Source organism: Plecotus auritus (genome assembly GCF_963455305.1).
Source record: "Plecotus auritus genome assembly, chromosome: 4".
Classification (NCBI taxonomy): Eukaryota; Metazoa; Chordata; class Mammalia; order Chiroptera; family Vespertilionidae; genus Plecotus; species Plecotus auritus.
In genome coordinates this window covers 107,603,658-107,620,675 of record NC_137775.1, presented here as the reverse complement: position 1 = coordinate 107,620,675, position 17,018 = coordinate 107,603,658, and the positions used below count along the sequence as shown (strand labels likewise).

The following is a 17,018-nucleotide window of genomic DNA, read 5'->3' as shown; positions in this document are numbered from 1 at the left end:
GCAAAAAAGTGAGAGCACAATTTGTATAAGAATTACATGAAAGTGAACAATAATTTCTTACCTTGGATTTTTAAAGGAATATAAAGAAAAGCAAAACAAATTATTGGAAAGGATTAAGGTGGCCTTTTCTTTGAAAAGGTAGAATAACATTAGTACTAAAAGTTATGTTAAGTGAGGTATTTACAAAGCAATAACGGTCTTAAAATCTGCATTTGATAGAGGGACTTTGTAATTTATTATCCTTGATACCCATGAAATGATAGAAGGTTACATAATGAATGATCACATCCAGAGGATCTCTCAGGCAGAGTGTCACACTTTGGCATCAAGGTGTCTTTGGTGTTATGTGAAGACAGATTGGTCCCAGCAGAAGCAGGGGCCGTGGAAGAAAGAGTGGTTTATATATCCAGAGGCTGAAATGTGATTCATGTCTTGAGTTATTTAGTGATAATGTAACTTTGGGTAATTTACTTGTAATTCTATAAACCCGAGTTTCTTCCTTCTTTAAGGAAAAGTTATTTGTTCTGCCTGTTTCTTGCTGCGGCTTTTATGGAAGATACACTATTAGTTTTTGCCACCACCGTATTTATGGAAGACACACTGTTCTCGTGTCACAGAAACCTCAGTTAACAGTGACTTTAAACACCAAGCTTCTTAGTTTTTACATAAAAATGAGAAAGTTCTGAGTTGGTATGGCTATTCTGTGATGGTATCAGGGACCTGCGCATATGTGTGTGTGTGTGTGTGTGTGTGTATAAATATATACACACACATGCTTATTTATTTATTTACTAGAGGCCCGGTGCACGAAATTCATGCACGGTGGGGGTGTGTGTCCCTCAGCCCAGCCTGCACCCTCTCCAATCTGGGACCCCTCTCACAATCCAGGACTGCTGGCTCACAACTGCTCGCCTGCCTGCCTGCCTGATTGCCCCTAACCGCTTCTGCCTGCCAGCTTGATCACCCCCTAACCCAGGGGTGGGCAAACTTTTTGACTTGAGGGCCACAATGGGTTCTTAAACTGGACCGGAAGGCCGGAACAAAAGCATGGATGGAGTGTTTGTGTGAACTAATATAAATTCAAAGTAAAGGAGCGGAGGGGAGAGCAAGAGAACCGGATAGAAAGCCGGATCCGGCCCGCGGGCCGTAGTTTACCCAAGGCTGCCCTAACCACTCTCCTGCCAGCCTGATTGATGCCTAACTGCTCCCCTGCCAGCCTGTTTTCCCCTAACTGCCCTCCCCTGCAGGCCTGGTCCCCCCCAACTGCCCTTCCCTGGAGGCCCGGTTGCCCCCAACTTCCCTCCTCTGCTGGCCTGGTCACCCCTAACTGCCCCAAACTGCCCTCCCTTGCAGGCCTGGTCCCTCCCAACTGCCCTCCCCTGCTGGCCATCTTGTGGCGGCCATCTTGTGTCCACATGGGGGCAGCCATCTTGTGTGTTAGAGTGATGGTCAATTTGCATATTACTCTTTTATTAGATAGGATTACCAAATTCCAGGCGAAAGAGGAGGTAGGTGGGGCAGAAGGTGCTGCCTGTAAGGCGGTCTTGTTCCATCTGTCTCGTTGGCCCAACTCAGTCACAGGGCCACCTTTGCTACAGCTTGAAATTTGGAGTTTTTAGCTGGGCACAGTGTTGTCCTGTCACTGCGGAAGCAGTGAGGATGAGCACTAGGTACGCAATGAGCAGTCTTCTCCATAAGGTCAAATGTAAATTGTGAAGGAAAAGGACGTCTGTGTCCAAAATGAAACGGAGCCGTGAGGACAGTATTACCTCCCCTTTATGAAATGTCTCTTCTGTTCTCAAAAGGCAGCGCTGAGAGCAGCCTGTGAGTGGCTTTCAGGACCTTAGAGTTTAATATTTCATGTTTATTTCAGTGTTCAGGTTCTCCACTACTGTTGTCCACTGATGCTCCAGGTGACTATGAAGGGCCTCCTGTCCTCTCCAGAGCAGCTGCCCTCTCTGGTCATGGACTTGCCTTTTGAGTAGTATCTTGTGTCAACTGCCCTTTTTTTTAACCCGTCGCCTCCTGGCCCTTAGGGGCTTCTTCCTAATGGGTCTGACTGCACTGACCAACTAAGTCCATCTCTCCCAGGGTTAGCTCTCTCATCTGTACAGCTTGGCCTGTGCTAGCTTCTCTGGAGCCTGGCCCCTGCTGTCTTCCACCTGGCCGGCCCAGGGTACCATACCTTGTTATAGGTTCAAGGTTATGCCTACAAAAATCCCACTTTTTCCATTCTTGTTCTGTTGAACCAGCTTCCAGAGCCAGAAGTTTCCTTGTTTACTCAACTCGAGTCAGCTGCTTCTTTTAGGCTGTCCCAGCACTTCAGCAGTCCCTCAGGCTGATCAGGTAAGAGCTGCCAATGCCTTCTGTCCATTCCGGTCAGCCATTGGATTTCCGTACAAGGATGCATCTGGGATTATCAAACATTGGCACAGATAAAGGGATGTGAAGATGCATTTCAGCCATTTGCTGTTGATGACAAACAATAGAGAGCGTAGAGGTTCTGGAGGTAGGTGTCCAGGTGGGTCCAGGCCCCTCTGCTTCCTAACTTTGTGCTGAGTGTGAGGTGTGTAACTGCTCAGAAGGTTTTTTGAATGGAGTGTCTGCCCCACAGGCTATCGGGGTTGACTGACCCACTCACACAGCTCTGCTGTTAGCTCACAGCGGCAGTGTGGGCTGAGCCTGAGGTGGTGGCGGCAGAGCCCAGGTGGGTTCTGGGTGCCCAAGATTGGTAAGGGCATTGGGGGTGCAGGGCAGGAAGGGGTGGAACTTTCGAGTTTTCCGCCCTGGGGTAGAAGACCATTTGAAGGGACAGTCTTGGGGAACAGCCCCAGGTATCCAGCACGGGGATATCAGCCAGAGACCACTGGCTGACACTCCCAGACCCTCAACGGCTTGGCCCTGGGAAGTGGCTTCATTCAGTTCTCATCCTCCAGACTCCTTCCTCTGACCCGCAGGTTACTTCATTCTGGCAGGAGGGGAAAAGTGGGGATCAGTCAGGCAGGTTTGTTTTAACTGACCAGCTATGGAACTGGTCTCCATTACTTTTGATTACATTCCATTTGCCAAAACTTGGCCAGTCCTTGCAGGCCCGACTGGGAAATGCAGCCTGGCCGGTGGGGGGAGGAAGACTTAGCACAGACGGATGAGCCATCAATGTCCTGGTCGGAAGGAAGGCGGCCATTTTTCCACAAAGTCCCCAAGCACCATTTTGTGTTCTGTTAGCACCCATGGTCCCGCAGCAATTTCCACTCTTGACGTCCATCCTTAGAGCAAAGCCATTTCTTATAACTTGGGCAAATTTAGGTATAGATATCTGTGTGTATAATGGCTTTATATTTTTACTAGTGGCCCGGTGCATGAAATTCGTGTATGGGGCGGGGGGCGGGGGGGTGTCCCTCAGCCCGGCCTGCACCCTCTCCAATCTGGGACCCCTCGGGGGATATCCGACTACATGGACTATTTGGATTTTGTATTCCACATGGTCCATATACCATATTTGATTTTACAATTTGAAAAAGTCGAGGACACTGGTCTCCATCTGGAATTTCTGCCTTAACTATACTGTCAGTGTCATCTTCCGTTCGTAATTTGGATTCACTATCTAATATATCTAATATTGGTTTGCTTTAATGAAATTTATCCGATTGGCCTCCATTTTTGAATATGAATCCACAAACTGTTGAGTTAATTTTCCTGCATTTAAAATAGGATTGAATGTGCCCCTCACAGAGAGATGAAACCCATAATACTGCGTTTGTGTGACTCGTGTCCTTACATTTTGTCTAGTATCATTGTCGATTACACTGTCGTCTCTGAGTCTTAATGCAATATCCGTTCCCCAGCCTTTTTCACCATGTGGAAAAAGAATAGGATATGTCATTGCATCTAATGTAGGAAACAGGATACTGATTCATTTTCGTGGCAGATTATTGGGATCTGGTTTACAATGAATGAGCAAGTCCGTTTCAAAAAGAGGTTCTCCCTCTTTGTTTCTGAATATGATTGCAACCTCGATTACATGGGGAGAATTATATCTACCTGGATCACTGTTATAATTGTATTTAATCGCCATTGTTAACTTCTGTGGGAGCAATACCTTTTGTTGCTGCTTCAGATTGGGCTTCCTTTTCTACCTCATGTAGCATCTTGTACAATTTTGTTCATTTATTTCATGCTTGAGGTTGTTGATGTTGATCATGAGTCTTTCTGAGCAGCCCTGGTTTTCTGGCATTGCTAATCTTTTACTTGTCGCTTCGGCCATATCTAAAATATAGAGTTGAGCAAACTTTTGAGAAACACCATCCCAAGGATGTAAAGTCCCAGTACGGTGATAAACTTGTCCGTGTATTCTAAAACAGTATGGCCCATATCCTGATGGTGATGCAATATTTGCGCCCATGGAAGCAAAAGCAGAAGAACTATTTATGGAATGAATATTTTCCATGAAATTTTTACTGTCAGAATCTTTGTTTGTCATTAATCTTTTTAAATATGCTGGGTATTCTGGAAAATGTTTATCATTTGGACAAACTTTACCTTTGCTACAACATCGAGTAAATTTTCCATCAGATGGTTTTTCATCAGAGAAATTTAGTGATAGGCAAAATTAACATCTAACAGTCATTCTACCACAACTATGTTCGAGAATTGCATCCTCATGTACTCCATTTTCATTGAGAATGCAGTTCCTACCAGTATTGGTAGTACTTGTTGATGACTATTCTTTAGACATATTCTGTTGTCCATGCTGCCTTCTTTCAGCTTCAGAGGCACATTGGTCTTCAGACATTTTCTGTCGATGACGCTGGCTTCTTTCAGCTGCAGAGCTATGTTGTGTCAATAGTTGCTCTTTACACATATTCCCACCTCCCTGCTGTCAGGCTCTGGGATGCAGGTGAATGAGAGTCCTGGCTGTCAGGCCTCTGAGAGCTGGCTGACCAACGGCTTATTCTGGCTGATTCGTGGGGGATGGGACTCCCTCCTCCCTGTTGTCAGAGTCTGGGCTGGTGCCCACGGGGGACACAGCGTCAAGTCTGCCTGTGCTGGGAGACTCAGAGTCAAGTCCCCGCCCACTTGCTTGTGCCTCAAAATCCCGCGAGAATCAGACCTGCCTGCGCCCATGCAGATGGAAGCAGCTTAAGCTGCAGGACCCTCCGTGGAGCCGCCCCCGCAGCGCGGGGCTGAGGGAACCCCGGTGGAAGCCGCACGGAGCAGCAGCCGGGACCTGCTTCCCTGGTGGGGCTGAGGGAACTCTGCACCGGACCCCCCCACCCCCGCCCCCACCTGCGCGGCCAGGGGAATCCCAGTGACAGGCGGACCTCCTGCCCACCCCTCCTTCCCCCCTGCGGGGCCACGGGAACTGCGGCGGCAGGCATGTGGAGCAGCCGGCCCGTCACCGCCCCACTGTGCATGGCGCCATCTTGTGATGGCGTTAGGGCTTGAGGGTTAATTTGTATATTACCTCTTTAGTATATTTATTTTTGTTAATTCTCACCTGAGGATATTTTTTCCATTGTTTTTCAGAGATAGTAGAAGGGCAGGAGGGGGAGAGAGAAAAACTTTGATGTGAGAAAGACACATTAATTGTTGCTTTCCCCACTCTCCATGACTGGTGGGGAATGAACCTGAAACCCAGGTACATGCCCTTGACTGTGAATCAAACCCCAGACACTGCCCAGACCCCCGGGTGCATGCTCCAACCATTGAGCCACATTGGCCAGTGCTATTACAATCTATACTAGAGGTCTAGTGCATGGATTCATGCACTGGTGGGGTCCCTTGGCCTGGCCTGCAGTGATCGGGCCAAAACCGCCTCTCCGACATCCCAGAGGGGTCCCGGATTGCGAGAGGGTGCAGGCCAGGCCGAGGGACCCCACTGGTGAATGATCAGAGCCAGGGAGGGACCGCGGGAGGGCTCCAGGGTGTGTCCAGCCTGTCTCGCCCATTCCCATCGGCCAGACCCCAGCAGCAAGCCAACCTACCAGTTGGAGCATCTGCCCCTTCGTGGTCAGTGGGCATCATAGTGACACTTAGCATATTAGGCTTTTATTATTACCTCCTATATAATAAAGAACTAATATGCAAATTAGCCCTCATGCCCTCACAAGATGGCTGCCTACGACCAGGCCACCAGGTTGTTAGTGAAGGATGACCAAATAACTGAACAGCAGGCTGTGTGGGGCAACCAAATAACTGAACAGCAGACTGCGTGGGACTACCAGGCCGGCAGGGGGAGTTAGTGAGGGACGACCAAACGACTGAACAGCAGTCTGCATGGGGCGACCAGGCCAGTCGGGGGACCATGAGGGGCGACCAGGCCGACGGGGGGTGGGGGGGCGGGCAATTGGGGGCGGGAAGGGGACCTATGCTGATTTGTCTTTCACTTGATCAGGAAACACATAATTGTCAGAAGCTGTGTATTACACCTATGGTGGAATGCTGTCTGCAAAAATGTGGCATAAAAATGACAATGCCAGGCACAGTGAGGTTTCATTATTGCTGGGGACTATCCTAAGTACTTTGTGCATGTTTCTGTAACTTCTCCTAGGAGATAGGGCTGTTTTACAGATGGGAATACTGAGGCGCAGAGAGGTTCAGTCATGTGCTCAAGGCTGTGCTAGTGAGTGGGAAGGCCAGAGACACAGGTCCATCAGTCGAGCATTCTCACTTATTAGGATAAAGAATAAAGTTCTGGTTAAATATTACTGTTGAAGAAAGAGTAACATTTTAGTAACATTTGAATACCTGTGTGTATCTGGTTAGACAGCACAAGGATAAAGAAAAGATGGTTTGGGGAAGTGATGAAAATCACAATATTAAATTCCAAAGGGGCCAAGATATGTGATCCCAATATATTTTCAGTTTAATACCAAAAAATGTCTTTAGAAGTTATGAATATTTAAAATAATCTCCCAGGAAATCTGCAAGTGGTTAGAGACCCAAGAAATAAGGTACCTAGTTCTTAGACATCTTGAAGTTCCTGTTGAAAACTAAACCACTTCAGTCTCTCTTTGCATTTGTTCCTGTAATTCAGCAGGCACTTCCAGAAGAGGGTGAAGAGGGTAAAGAACACTTTTCTTAGCTCAGCCCATGGCAGAGTCAAAATCTAAACTTGGCAGACCTCCTGCCTGCAATGGGGGAAGCCAGTCTGCTCTTCCAGCTGCGTTTGGCCTTATTTGTAATGAGAAAACCTATCGTGGGAGGACTGGGAAGTCACTCTCTCATGGAAGGAGTCGGGGGAAGGATATATAGAGCCCTGAGACGGCCGCTGCCAGCCAGCACTGTTCAGAGCCTCGGCAGCAGGGCAAGACGGGTGGCAGTAAAGTGCAATCATGGAATTCATAAAGGACCACAGACTTCAGGAGAAACCAGGTATTTTCCAATTCTCTGTGCGCCGGGTAAGAAAAGTAGCAATAGGGCTTCTCGTATGAATTAAGGAAGAAAGCCGTGTGTACTAGTCAAGACAGAAAGTCAAGACAGCTCATTCCATAGTGGTGACTGACACAGGTATAGGCGCAGTGGCCAATGTTTCCATCTGGTTGTCATTCAGCATACTTGTCCTATTTTTTAAATGAAAAATCCCACCAGAGGTAGTAATAGAGTGGTCTTTCAGTTTGCTGTATGATTTTAAGAACATGAAGAGTCCCAATGTTTCCCAGAGTTGGCTTGGACCCTGAGGTTCTCCAGACCAGTTCTCTTGGACCGTCCCTACAGCAGCAGTACCCCTGCTGATAGGCCACTTCCATACAGAGTGGCTTTTTGGGGCTTTGCATGGGCGCCGTTGCACTGCTGAGATCCATTCCCCCAAACCTCTCTCCTGTGCAGACCACACCCATCCATTTATAAATGGCCACAGTACAGTATTTGGGGAGAGCTATCATTTATTGCACTTTAAAAGGTTGAAGATGTTTTGTCATTTGTCTTCATGTAGGTGTTAATATTTTACTAATTTGTAAGCTAAAACCCCATGAAAAATAACTCTCATTTTTAACATTTAAATTTCAGTGATTTCTTTGACCTTTTACATTAGTAGCTTGTTTCAGGCTGTAGTGCTGTCCCGCTCATGTCTTAGGAGCATGCTTGTGATCTGTGGGTTTTGCATTTCTCACTGTAAATTATTTTAATGAATTTTATCCTGTCCCTTCTGTACTTCTCTGTTTGAAACTTTTTCCTGGTGTCCCCTCCCCCAGAAGAGGGACAGTCCAGTATAGATGGAAGCAGTTTGAATCCGCTGCTTAGGTGAAAGAGGGCTTTATTCAGCAGGTGAGGGTTGCTGATTGGTCGCCACATTGCATGTGTGGAGGCAGGTGACCAGTCAAAGGTTGCCACAAAACAGAGGGCAGGCAATTTGTAACTTTATTTTCAGTGCCACTTCAAGATAAATGGTTTAAACATTAAAAAAAAAAGGACTTTGATTGCTAATTTGTTATCAGAAAGTTTTGAAGATGATTTTAAACCATGTTTTGAAATACATTTATATGTGAGAAAAGAGATATATGAAACTGAAGATAGGATACTAATGCTATATTTGATAAATCCTTTAATAACACATATTCTGTCTAGTTACCTGTTGAAATACATGTGCAAATAAATGCACAGTACCTATTTCATTGACTTCAAACAGAAAATCAGAAAAAATTTAAAAATCTTCATCTGAGGATATTTTTCCCATTAATTTTTAGAGAGAGTAGAAAGGAAGGAAGGAGGGAGAAGGGAGAGGAGAGAAAGAGAGAGAGAGAGTAATCGGTTGCCTCCTGAATGGGCCCTGCCTGGGTCCGGGGATTGAACTTGTAACCCAGGAATCCCTTGACCAGGAATTGACCAGGAGATGCTTCGGTGCGTGGGCCGATGCTCTAACCACTGAGCACACCAGCCAGGACAAAATAAAAATCTTTTTAGAACAAGAGGAAAGTATGGGGCCATGGCAGAAAGGAGGCAAGCTCATTGGAAGTCCTCATGCATATTTGATAAGTAACAGTGTGCGACAGCCACGCCATCAGAGCATTTTTTCTAGTGTGGTATTACCATAGTAAAAGTATTAAATATTGAAGAATATCCATGTCAAAGCATTATATTGGTAAAGTCTCAAGTTAAGTGAGAAAATGTGTACATTTACTGGGCATAGAGAAGCTTTCTAATGTAATATGATTGCATCCACTGTGTGTTCTCACTTATAGATTTTACACTTCTTAGTTACTGAACATTTATTGCTTTGGTAGTCTCTTAGTTGATGTCCTTAATCTAGAGGTGAGAAGTGACATTCCCTAAAGTCAAACATTGGTAAGGTGAGAATTCCCTTGATTTCACCTAAAGTAACAAAGACTATAAGAATTTAATCTTGGGGGCTTCCTATTCCATATCCTATATAATAAAGAGCTAATATGCTAATTAGACCAAACAGTCGAATGACCTTCTGGACGTCCTCCGGCTGGTCTTCCGGATGAAGCCGGGGCTGCGAGGGCCGAGCCCCTTGCATGAATTTCGTGCATCGGGCCTCTAGTGTTTTAATAAGTACCTAATATTTGTTTTTATAAAGATGTAATATTTGTGCTTAAACCTAATTTTTTTAACGTCATATAGTCATGGATCTTACAGGTTTGTGTTTATACTAGTGTTCATTTTGTATTATTCTTACAGTGCCATGGATCGAGCACATTCGTAAAGAGAGAAGGAAGGCAAATGTAGTTTGCAAAAGCATTTTAAATGTTTTAAAATGATGTCACTTTTAGAGGGAACAGTATTAGTAATAAAATGACAGAAGAAGCATTAGAATTTTATGAGAAGGGAGTGTGGTTTTAAAAAGTTGAGAAATGTCCAGCCAGCATGGCTCAGTGGTTGAATGTTGACCTATGAACCAGGAAGTCACGGTTCGATTCCAGGTCAGGGCACATGCCCAGGTTGCAGGCTCAATCTCCAGTGTGGGGCCTGCAGGAGGCAGCCGATCAATGATTCTCTATCATCAATGATGTTTCTATCTCTTTCTCCCTTTCTCTCCCTCTCTGAAATCAATAAATATTATTATTTTTTTTAAAAGTTGAGAAATAATGGCTGAGTTTCAAGGAATGAGGTGTTATTAAATAGAAATTATTTTGATGATGTGTATAATTAATGAATTCTTTCTAGAGGAGGGGAAAAATTGTGAGACTTTTCTTTCTTTTAAAATCTTTATTGTTGGAAGTGTTACATATGACCTTTTTTCCCCCTATTGACTCCCTCCAACCTGCCTCTGTCCCCCACCCCAAGGTGAGGCCTTCTTTCTATGCATCCAAAAATGTGAGGCATTATTAAGCCCATGTTTGTTTTTAAAAATCTTTCACTTTTCGAAAGACCAGCTGAAAATAAAGTAATTTTAGTTTACCTATAGAGTTTTACTAGTAAACATTTAGCTACTAAATAATGTTAATCTTTAGGAGTTTAGAAATTTTTATCCAGTGGAATCCAACTATGTAATATTTCTTTTGTAGTAGCGTGGTTTCTTATACATTTCACATTTTCCTGTTTTGTTAGAGATTGCTGATTTTTGTTATAGTATAAGTTCTGTTATTTTCCCTGCTTTTGAAGTAAAGCAGCTCTGTAGCTTATGGTTGTGTTAAAAAGATAGCAAAGAATAGCATGTCTGAGAAGATAAATATCAGGAATGTCCAAATGAGGCATTGTGTCTTTCGGACGAAAAGGCAAGAAGGTCAATAGTCACCCGGATTTCAGTAAGCTTAAAAAGAATGTTTTTGGTGCTGTAGACATATGAAAACAAGGAATTAATTTTCAGATGCTGTGTTTTGATGTTTGACTGTTTCATATGGCTGAATCATTTACTTGGTTAACATGTAGTTATAAACTGGGAATATGGGAGATAAGTTAATTGATGTTTCAGGGGAAAACTTGGCTCCATGTACAGTATATTTTCCTGCCTGTCATCTTCTTTCCCTGTTGTTCCTTAGGGCCCTCCAGAATTCGCACAGCACACCCCTGGACCGGTTCCCAACAATTTTAGCCAGCCCCCACGGCTTCCTCTGCAGGACCAGTGGAGAGCACCACCCCCTCCCCAGGAGCGAGACCCCTTCTTCTTAGGAGGTAAGGGACAGTGCTGAGTAACGGAACCAAGCTGTGGTGGGTGATGGGCCGGGACACACTTCTGTTTTAAACTGTATTTAGCTTCTGTGAGGAGCTTTTGTTAAGCATCCAGTTCTTGTGCCCTAGCACTTCTGCCTGGAGCACACGTTCTGCACAGCCAGAGGGTGACGTCCTGGTGCCTTTCAGTTTCAGGTGAACCTCGTTTCCCGAGTCATCTCTTTCTGGAGCAGCGAAGCCCCCCACCACCGCCACCCCCTCCCACACTTCTCAGCAGCGCTCACCCTGTGCCCACGCCCAGTCCCTTACCATTCACTCAGCCTGGACCAGCTTTTAATCAGCAAGGACAGCAGCCCGTGTTCCCTCGAGAGAGGCCTGTGAGGCCCACCCTGCAGCCTCCAGGTCCTGTGGGCCTGCTGCACTTCAGCCAGCCAGGGTCCGCTGCCACTCGGCCTTTCATTCCTCCTCGACAGCCCTTCCTGCCGGGCCCTGGACAGCCATTTCTGCCCACACATGCACAGCCTAACCTACAGGTACTCGGAGCGGGTGGGCCGTGTGTGGAGGAGGAGGAGGAGGGTGCTGCAGGTCTGGGTCTGGTGTTTTTGAAGACAAAGTTTCATATTTTTATTCTAGTCTGCTAAGATCTGGAGGTTATTTAAAGAATAAGGCTATTAACTGTTTACAACAGATAATCTCTTGACAGTATTGGTTATCTCAAGTCATAGGAGAAATGGAAAAGGTGATTGTGAATGTTGGGGAAATGAAAACATTCAGTATTAAGATTTTTAAATTTTATTAATGGCTATACTGCTAATATAAGTAGGATGTATTTTGACAATATCTTTGCTCATCACTGGAAGTCGTAAAAGGTTTATGGGGAAATAAAGTTGTCAGCTGATATTACTGCAATATGCAGTGGAAGATTGCCCCTGGAGCAAGTGTTGCTGTTCCTTCCTCCTGGTTGGATGAGTTGAGTGCCCTCTGCTGGTGAGCTCTCTCATGGGCGTCCTTGATGTGTGATGTGAGCTCCTCCTTCCCAGCACTTGTGTTTGTACTTGAAGCATACTATTAAATACATGATGGTGGGATGCTGGAATCAGCTGTTTAGGAACACAGAGGATGCATTTAAAGTGAAAAGAGGAAAATGATGATTATTTCGGGTGTTAGAGGAGGATAAAATGTTTTTTTTCTTTTTTGTGTGTGCGTGTTTACCACCCCAAGTCAAGTCTCTTCTATTACCATTTATACCTTTACCCTTTTCTACCTCCCTGTTTTTCTTTTTATTTAAAAAAAAAAATACAGTGACTACATTTTCATTGCAGAAGCATTCGAGTAGAGATAAGTATTTAAAGAGGAAAGTAAACCCGACATCTGAAACAGTCACCACTAACATTGGGTGCTCATGCTTCTCAGGCTCTTCAGAGCACCCATCCTCAGCATGCTTTTCCGCAGGAGCCTGTGGTTATGTTCCTCTCATGACAGGGAATTACCTGTCACTGCACACCAGACCCGCTCATAGGCTGCACTTACGGCGTCGCTGTGTTGCACACATTCTTAGAGACAGTGCTGCCGGGAACATCCTAGAGGTTATGTTTGTAGCCTTAGTAATCTCCTTAGGACAAATCCTTGGAATTTTGAGATTAAAAGGACTTGGAATATATATATATATATATATATATATACATATATATATATATATATATATATATATATATATATATATCATTATCTCCATCAACAAATCTGAAATGAAATTTGTACCACTTCAAGTTTCTTTTTGGTGTTGCGTTTTCTAAGGGAAGGGCTGAATTGGAACATAACTAGTATATGCATTTATAAGCTGTTGTTTCTCTTTCTTTTGGCACGGCAGGGGCCTCTGCACCCCCCGTTACCCCCTCCCCACCAGCCTCCGCCACAGCCTCAGCAGCAGCCCCCGCTGCAGCCACCTCCACAGCACCCGCCGCCCCCCCAGGCGCAGCACCAGCCTCCTCACCAGCCGCAGCAGCACCAGCACCACCACCACCTGTCTGTTCCCCCGCCACCTCTGATGCCCATGTCGCAGCCCCAGTTCAGGCCTCATATGCAGACGGCTCAGCCTCAGCAGAACAGCAGTCGGATGCAGTGCCCCCAGCGCCAGGGGCTGAGGCATGTGAGTGTCCACCTGTCTCCTGCCGTCTGCGATGCCTTTCATGTCACAACATCAGGGGCAGAACTCCCGAGCCAGAGTAGTTTCTAGTTCTGATTTAATTAACAAAGCACATGTAGTGCCTTTTTCCGCAGTGAATGCATGTTTAAAAACCACTTAGGAAACTGGTTTTCTTGACTACAGAAATTAATAGTGTCTCTTTTGTGCCTGAAAGACTCTCCTCATGTTGTTTACTTCAGTTTCTTACTTTTGTTTATCTGCGTATTCCTGTAGCGATGATATTAGTAATTAACAGACACATAACTTCCGAAAATAGTTTCGGGTGACAGTCACTCTCCTTTTGCCAGTGGTTTACTTTTCGATGCACAGATGATCTCCTTGGGCTGTGAGTAAATAAGCAAGTGAATTCAGGAAGAATGTATTGAATGTCCTCTTGGTTGGCACTCCTCTAGTTCTAAGAATACAGCAGTGAGCAAGAGGCAGGTTTCCTGCCTTCGTGGAGCTTATATTTAATTGTGCTTTTATTTGTGAGGATACACTCTCGGGGACCATCAGCAATTGTGTGGTTGGTCATGCATGGAAAGAAACTGGGGAGTATACTGCTTTAAAAATAAAAGACAGTAGTCACTGTTATCTGCTGGAGGCTAAGACCAGCAGGTCATAATAAATGGGAAAAGTCCTCAAAAGGCTGATGGACTTTTTCAGCAGGGCTGAAAATCTGCATATTATTACCTGCTGCTGGCTGAATGGCTCAGGGCGATCCCCTAGCCTGATAATCCTTTACTGTTTACCAAACCTTACCTTTGATATGTATGTTTGCTTTGCTAAAGGGAAAAAATGTGTAAATAAAAAGTCGTGTGTCTGGAGATTCAGGAAGCCCACTTCACTAGAGGGTGAGGCCTCCCACCCTGCGTCTGGCTCCCCCAATGCCTTCCAAATGTATATTTCTTGTATAGAGTATCCATTTATTCGTCAGCCCCTTCTTCAGATTCCTGAATCCTTGCTGCAAAAATACTGCGGCAGTTATCACCTGTTTTCCATTAAATAACCTTTTTATAAAGAGTCTAATGGTTAGAGTTCTAGGCTCTAAGGTGACAGTTGGCTTTTCTTTTTATACTGTCCCTTGTTATCTCAAGCTTCAAGCTTGTCATTTAGCTACTTTCAATCTCAAAATTTCTCATACCTGTTTCTTAAAGTAACAATGAGACTAAAATGATACAGAAATAAGAAAGGATTTCCGGATCTGGGAAGACGGTGGTTTGTAACTAGGGTTTTATTTTGTTAGAGCAGTGGCAAGCCACCTACCTGCCTGGCCTTGTGTCCTTACGTGTTGATGCCAGCGAGCGATCTGAGAACTGAATCCCCCAGCCATCTCACATCTGTAAACCCGCCCCGCGCGGCTCCCTCACCCACCCAGGTGTTGGGATTCTGTTAACAATCCCAAGGATGAACATAACCAAGTGTTTCCTCTTGGAGAAAACTCACGGGTATCTTTCTCCTCCAGGGAGGGCACTGACTTAATGCTTGAATCTTTGCTTGGTCCACTGTAAACTTAGGGGACCTAGTAGAAGAGGTGCTGCCAACTCCTTATGCAGGTGGAATCTCTTGTTGGCTCTGTCTCCAAACTCAAGACCCACCTGCAGTGCCCCGCTGTGAGTTCCACAGTTCGGAGCCTGTCTGTCTATTGCCCCCTTAGGGGTTCCAGTCCTTAACAGCAGGGTGTGCTTCTGCACTAAGCAGGGAACATTCATTTTGAAAAACATATTGACCAGCGGGAGAAGTGTCTGCCCCTGAAAGAGAAGTCACTAATTAGAATGATTTCTGAGTATTTTCACCTAATAATCTAATGTGCCTTTCTGTGGTCCTCCCAAGATTCTTGTTGTCATTTGAATTTATGTCTTCTTGTGATAGAATACGACGTCTCAGAATGTAACCAAACGGCCAATGCAGCAGCTGCAGCCAACTGCCGCCAGAAACAGTAACTTGCGTGAGTTACCAATAGCGCCCTTGCACGTCATGGAACTGAGTAACAGTCGTGGTGCATCCACACCTGGCGCTCATGGAAAGCCGACGGGCAGCATGTCACCACCCTTGAGACCTGGGCCTAGGAACACACAGGGGAAGACGGACTTGAAGGCCAAGCCCGTTAGCCCTGAGGGTCAACCTAAGGAAGAAGCAAAAGCAGAACCAGAGGTAGGACTTTGCTATTAAAAAATAATAGGAAGTCTTATAATCCATTTGTACCCCTGAGTTCACTCTGATCCGGCGAGTTATCACCAAATCTTCCCACTTTTTCTCAACTAGGTCCTTCTTTTAACCTCACGGTCATGTTCATATAACATATACCCTCATTCTCACTGGTTTCAATATTAGATGGTATTTATGCACTTGCACAGTTAAAAGTTGTATGCTGTAGAGTCTGTATATATTGGGGGTTGGCAAACAAGTCCTTAAAGGGTTCAGATAATAAAAATGTCAGAATTGATAGTCCAAACTGATTCTCATAATATTCAATTCTGCATTGTTAGCACAAAAGCAATTACAGACAGTTCTAGCATCATCAGGGGTGGCTGTGTTCCAGTAAAGCTTGATGACAGAGTAATGCTAGGCCAGATTCGGTCTGTGAGCTGTAGTTATTTAGCTGGTTCTCAATATGGGCCATTTTACACTGTGCACGGCTAGAAGAGAGGACCACTTTTTTGACCTTAAAATAGATATTTTGGGGGTGGTGGTTATTTTGACTTGTTCCATTCTTGCTGATTTTCAGTAGGTATAAATATAAGAATAAAGAGTACATGAAAGTCGGTATGTGACATGGTTTCCAACTGAGATCTTATTTGCACCTTGATTGAGTTGTGGCCACTTGATTATTTTTTTGTGTAGTGGGGTTAGTACAGATTTTGGTCCTGGACTTTTTAATTAGCTCTTGTTAAATATTGGCAAAATCTGCGTCACTGGGCTCCTGGAAAGGAAATGTCTGCACTTGTCTCATGCTTCCATGCAGTCGAGATCTAATCCTAGCCTGTTGCCAGAAGTACAGATACATGCTGTGTGCAGTGTCTGTAAGTCCTGGGCTCTAACTAGGACTAGGTGTCTAGTGGAGCATAGGCGAGAAACATGCCCTTGGAATGACCCACCAGCGCCACACCATGTCCCTGAGCAAGTCACTTCACATTTCACTTCTCACAAGCCTTGATTTCGTTAGCCATTGAGTACATGTGCCTGGGACATGGTATTGATAAAATTTACGTAGAATATTATAAATTAGTGTCATGTGTTAATATAAAAGAATGTCATGAAGAATGTCCTTTGATAAAAATATAGGCAAGTCATGTTTTCTTAATTATATAAAAACCAGTCAACACTAATAGTTAAATGTGAAGGGAAGTCAGATTTTTTGCTAATAAATTGTAAGCAGTTGTAATGTGTTACTAATCAGAAGTGTCAATATAAAGTCAAAATATGGAGTTGACATTTAATAAGCTCTTAATAGAAGAAGGGTGACTTTTGGTTTTAAAATCAAATATATGAAAAAATAATGTAGATTTACAGACTGAATTGGGGCAGTTTATAAAAAGAAATCTTGGCTAAAATTTTTATCCTGCTTTTACTTTACATAACCAGCTCTTCACTCATTACAAACTGGTTCAGAAAAATTAGGTTATATGCACTTTTATGACAGAATCTAAATAAAAGTACAAAAGTGGCCTTTTAGGCATAGCCTTGTGACCATGTGTACGCAGTGTCTTCATTTGTTTGCTTTCAGTTTTCTGTGCACAGAGAATGGACCAGAAGTAAAATT

General features: G+C 44.5%; 1 protein-coding gene across 2 annotated transcripts in view; it reads left to right on the top strand.

Annotated features, from left to right (window-relative positions):
- RBM33 (RNA binding motif protein 33) overlaps nt 1-17,018 on the top strand; it is a 112,547-nt gene that overhangs the window by 56,319 nt on the left and 39,210 nt on the right. For both annotated transcript variants that reach the window (XM_080667107.1, XM_080667106.1), the window contains exons 10-13: nt 10,941-11,073; nt 11,260-11,603; nt 12,941-13,219; nt 15,128-15,409. In XM_080667107.1, the coding sequence (XP_080523233.1) occupies nt 10,941-11,073; nt 11,260-11,603; nt 12,941-13,219; nt 15,128-15,409 (1,038 nt within the window). The remainder of the gene's footprint in view (nt 1-10,940; nt 11,074-11,259; nt 11,604-12,940; nt 13,220-15,127; nt 15,410-17,018) is intronic.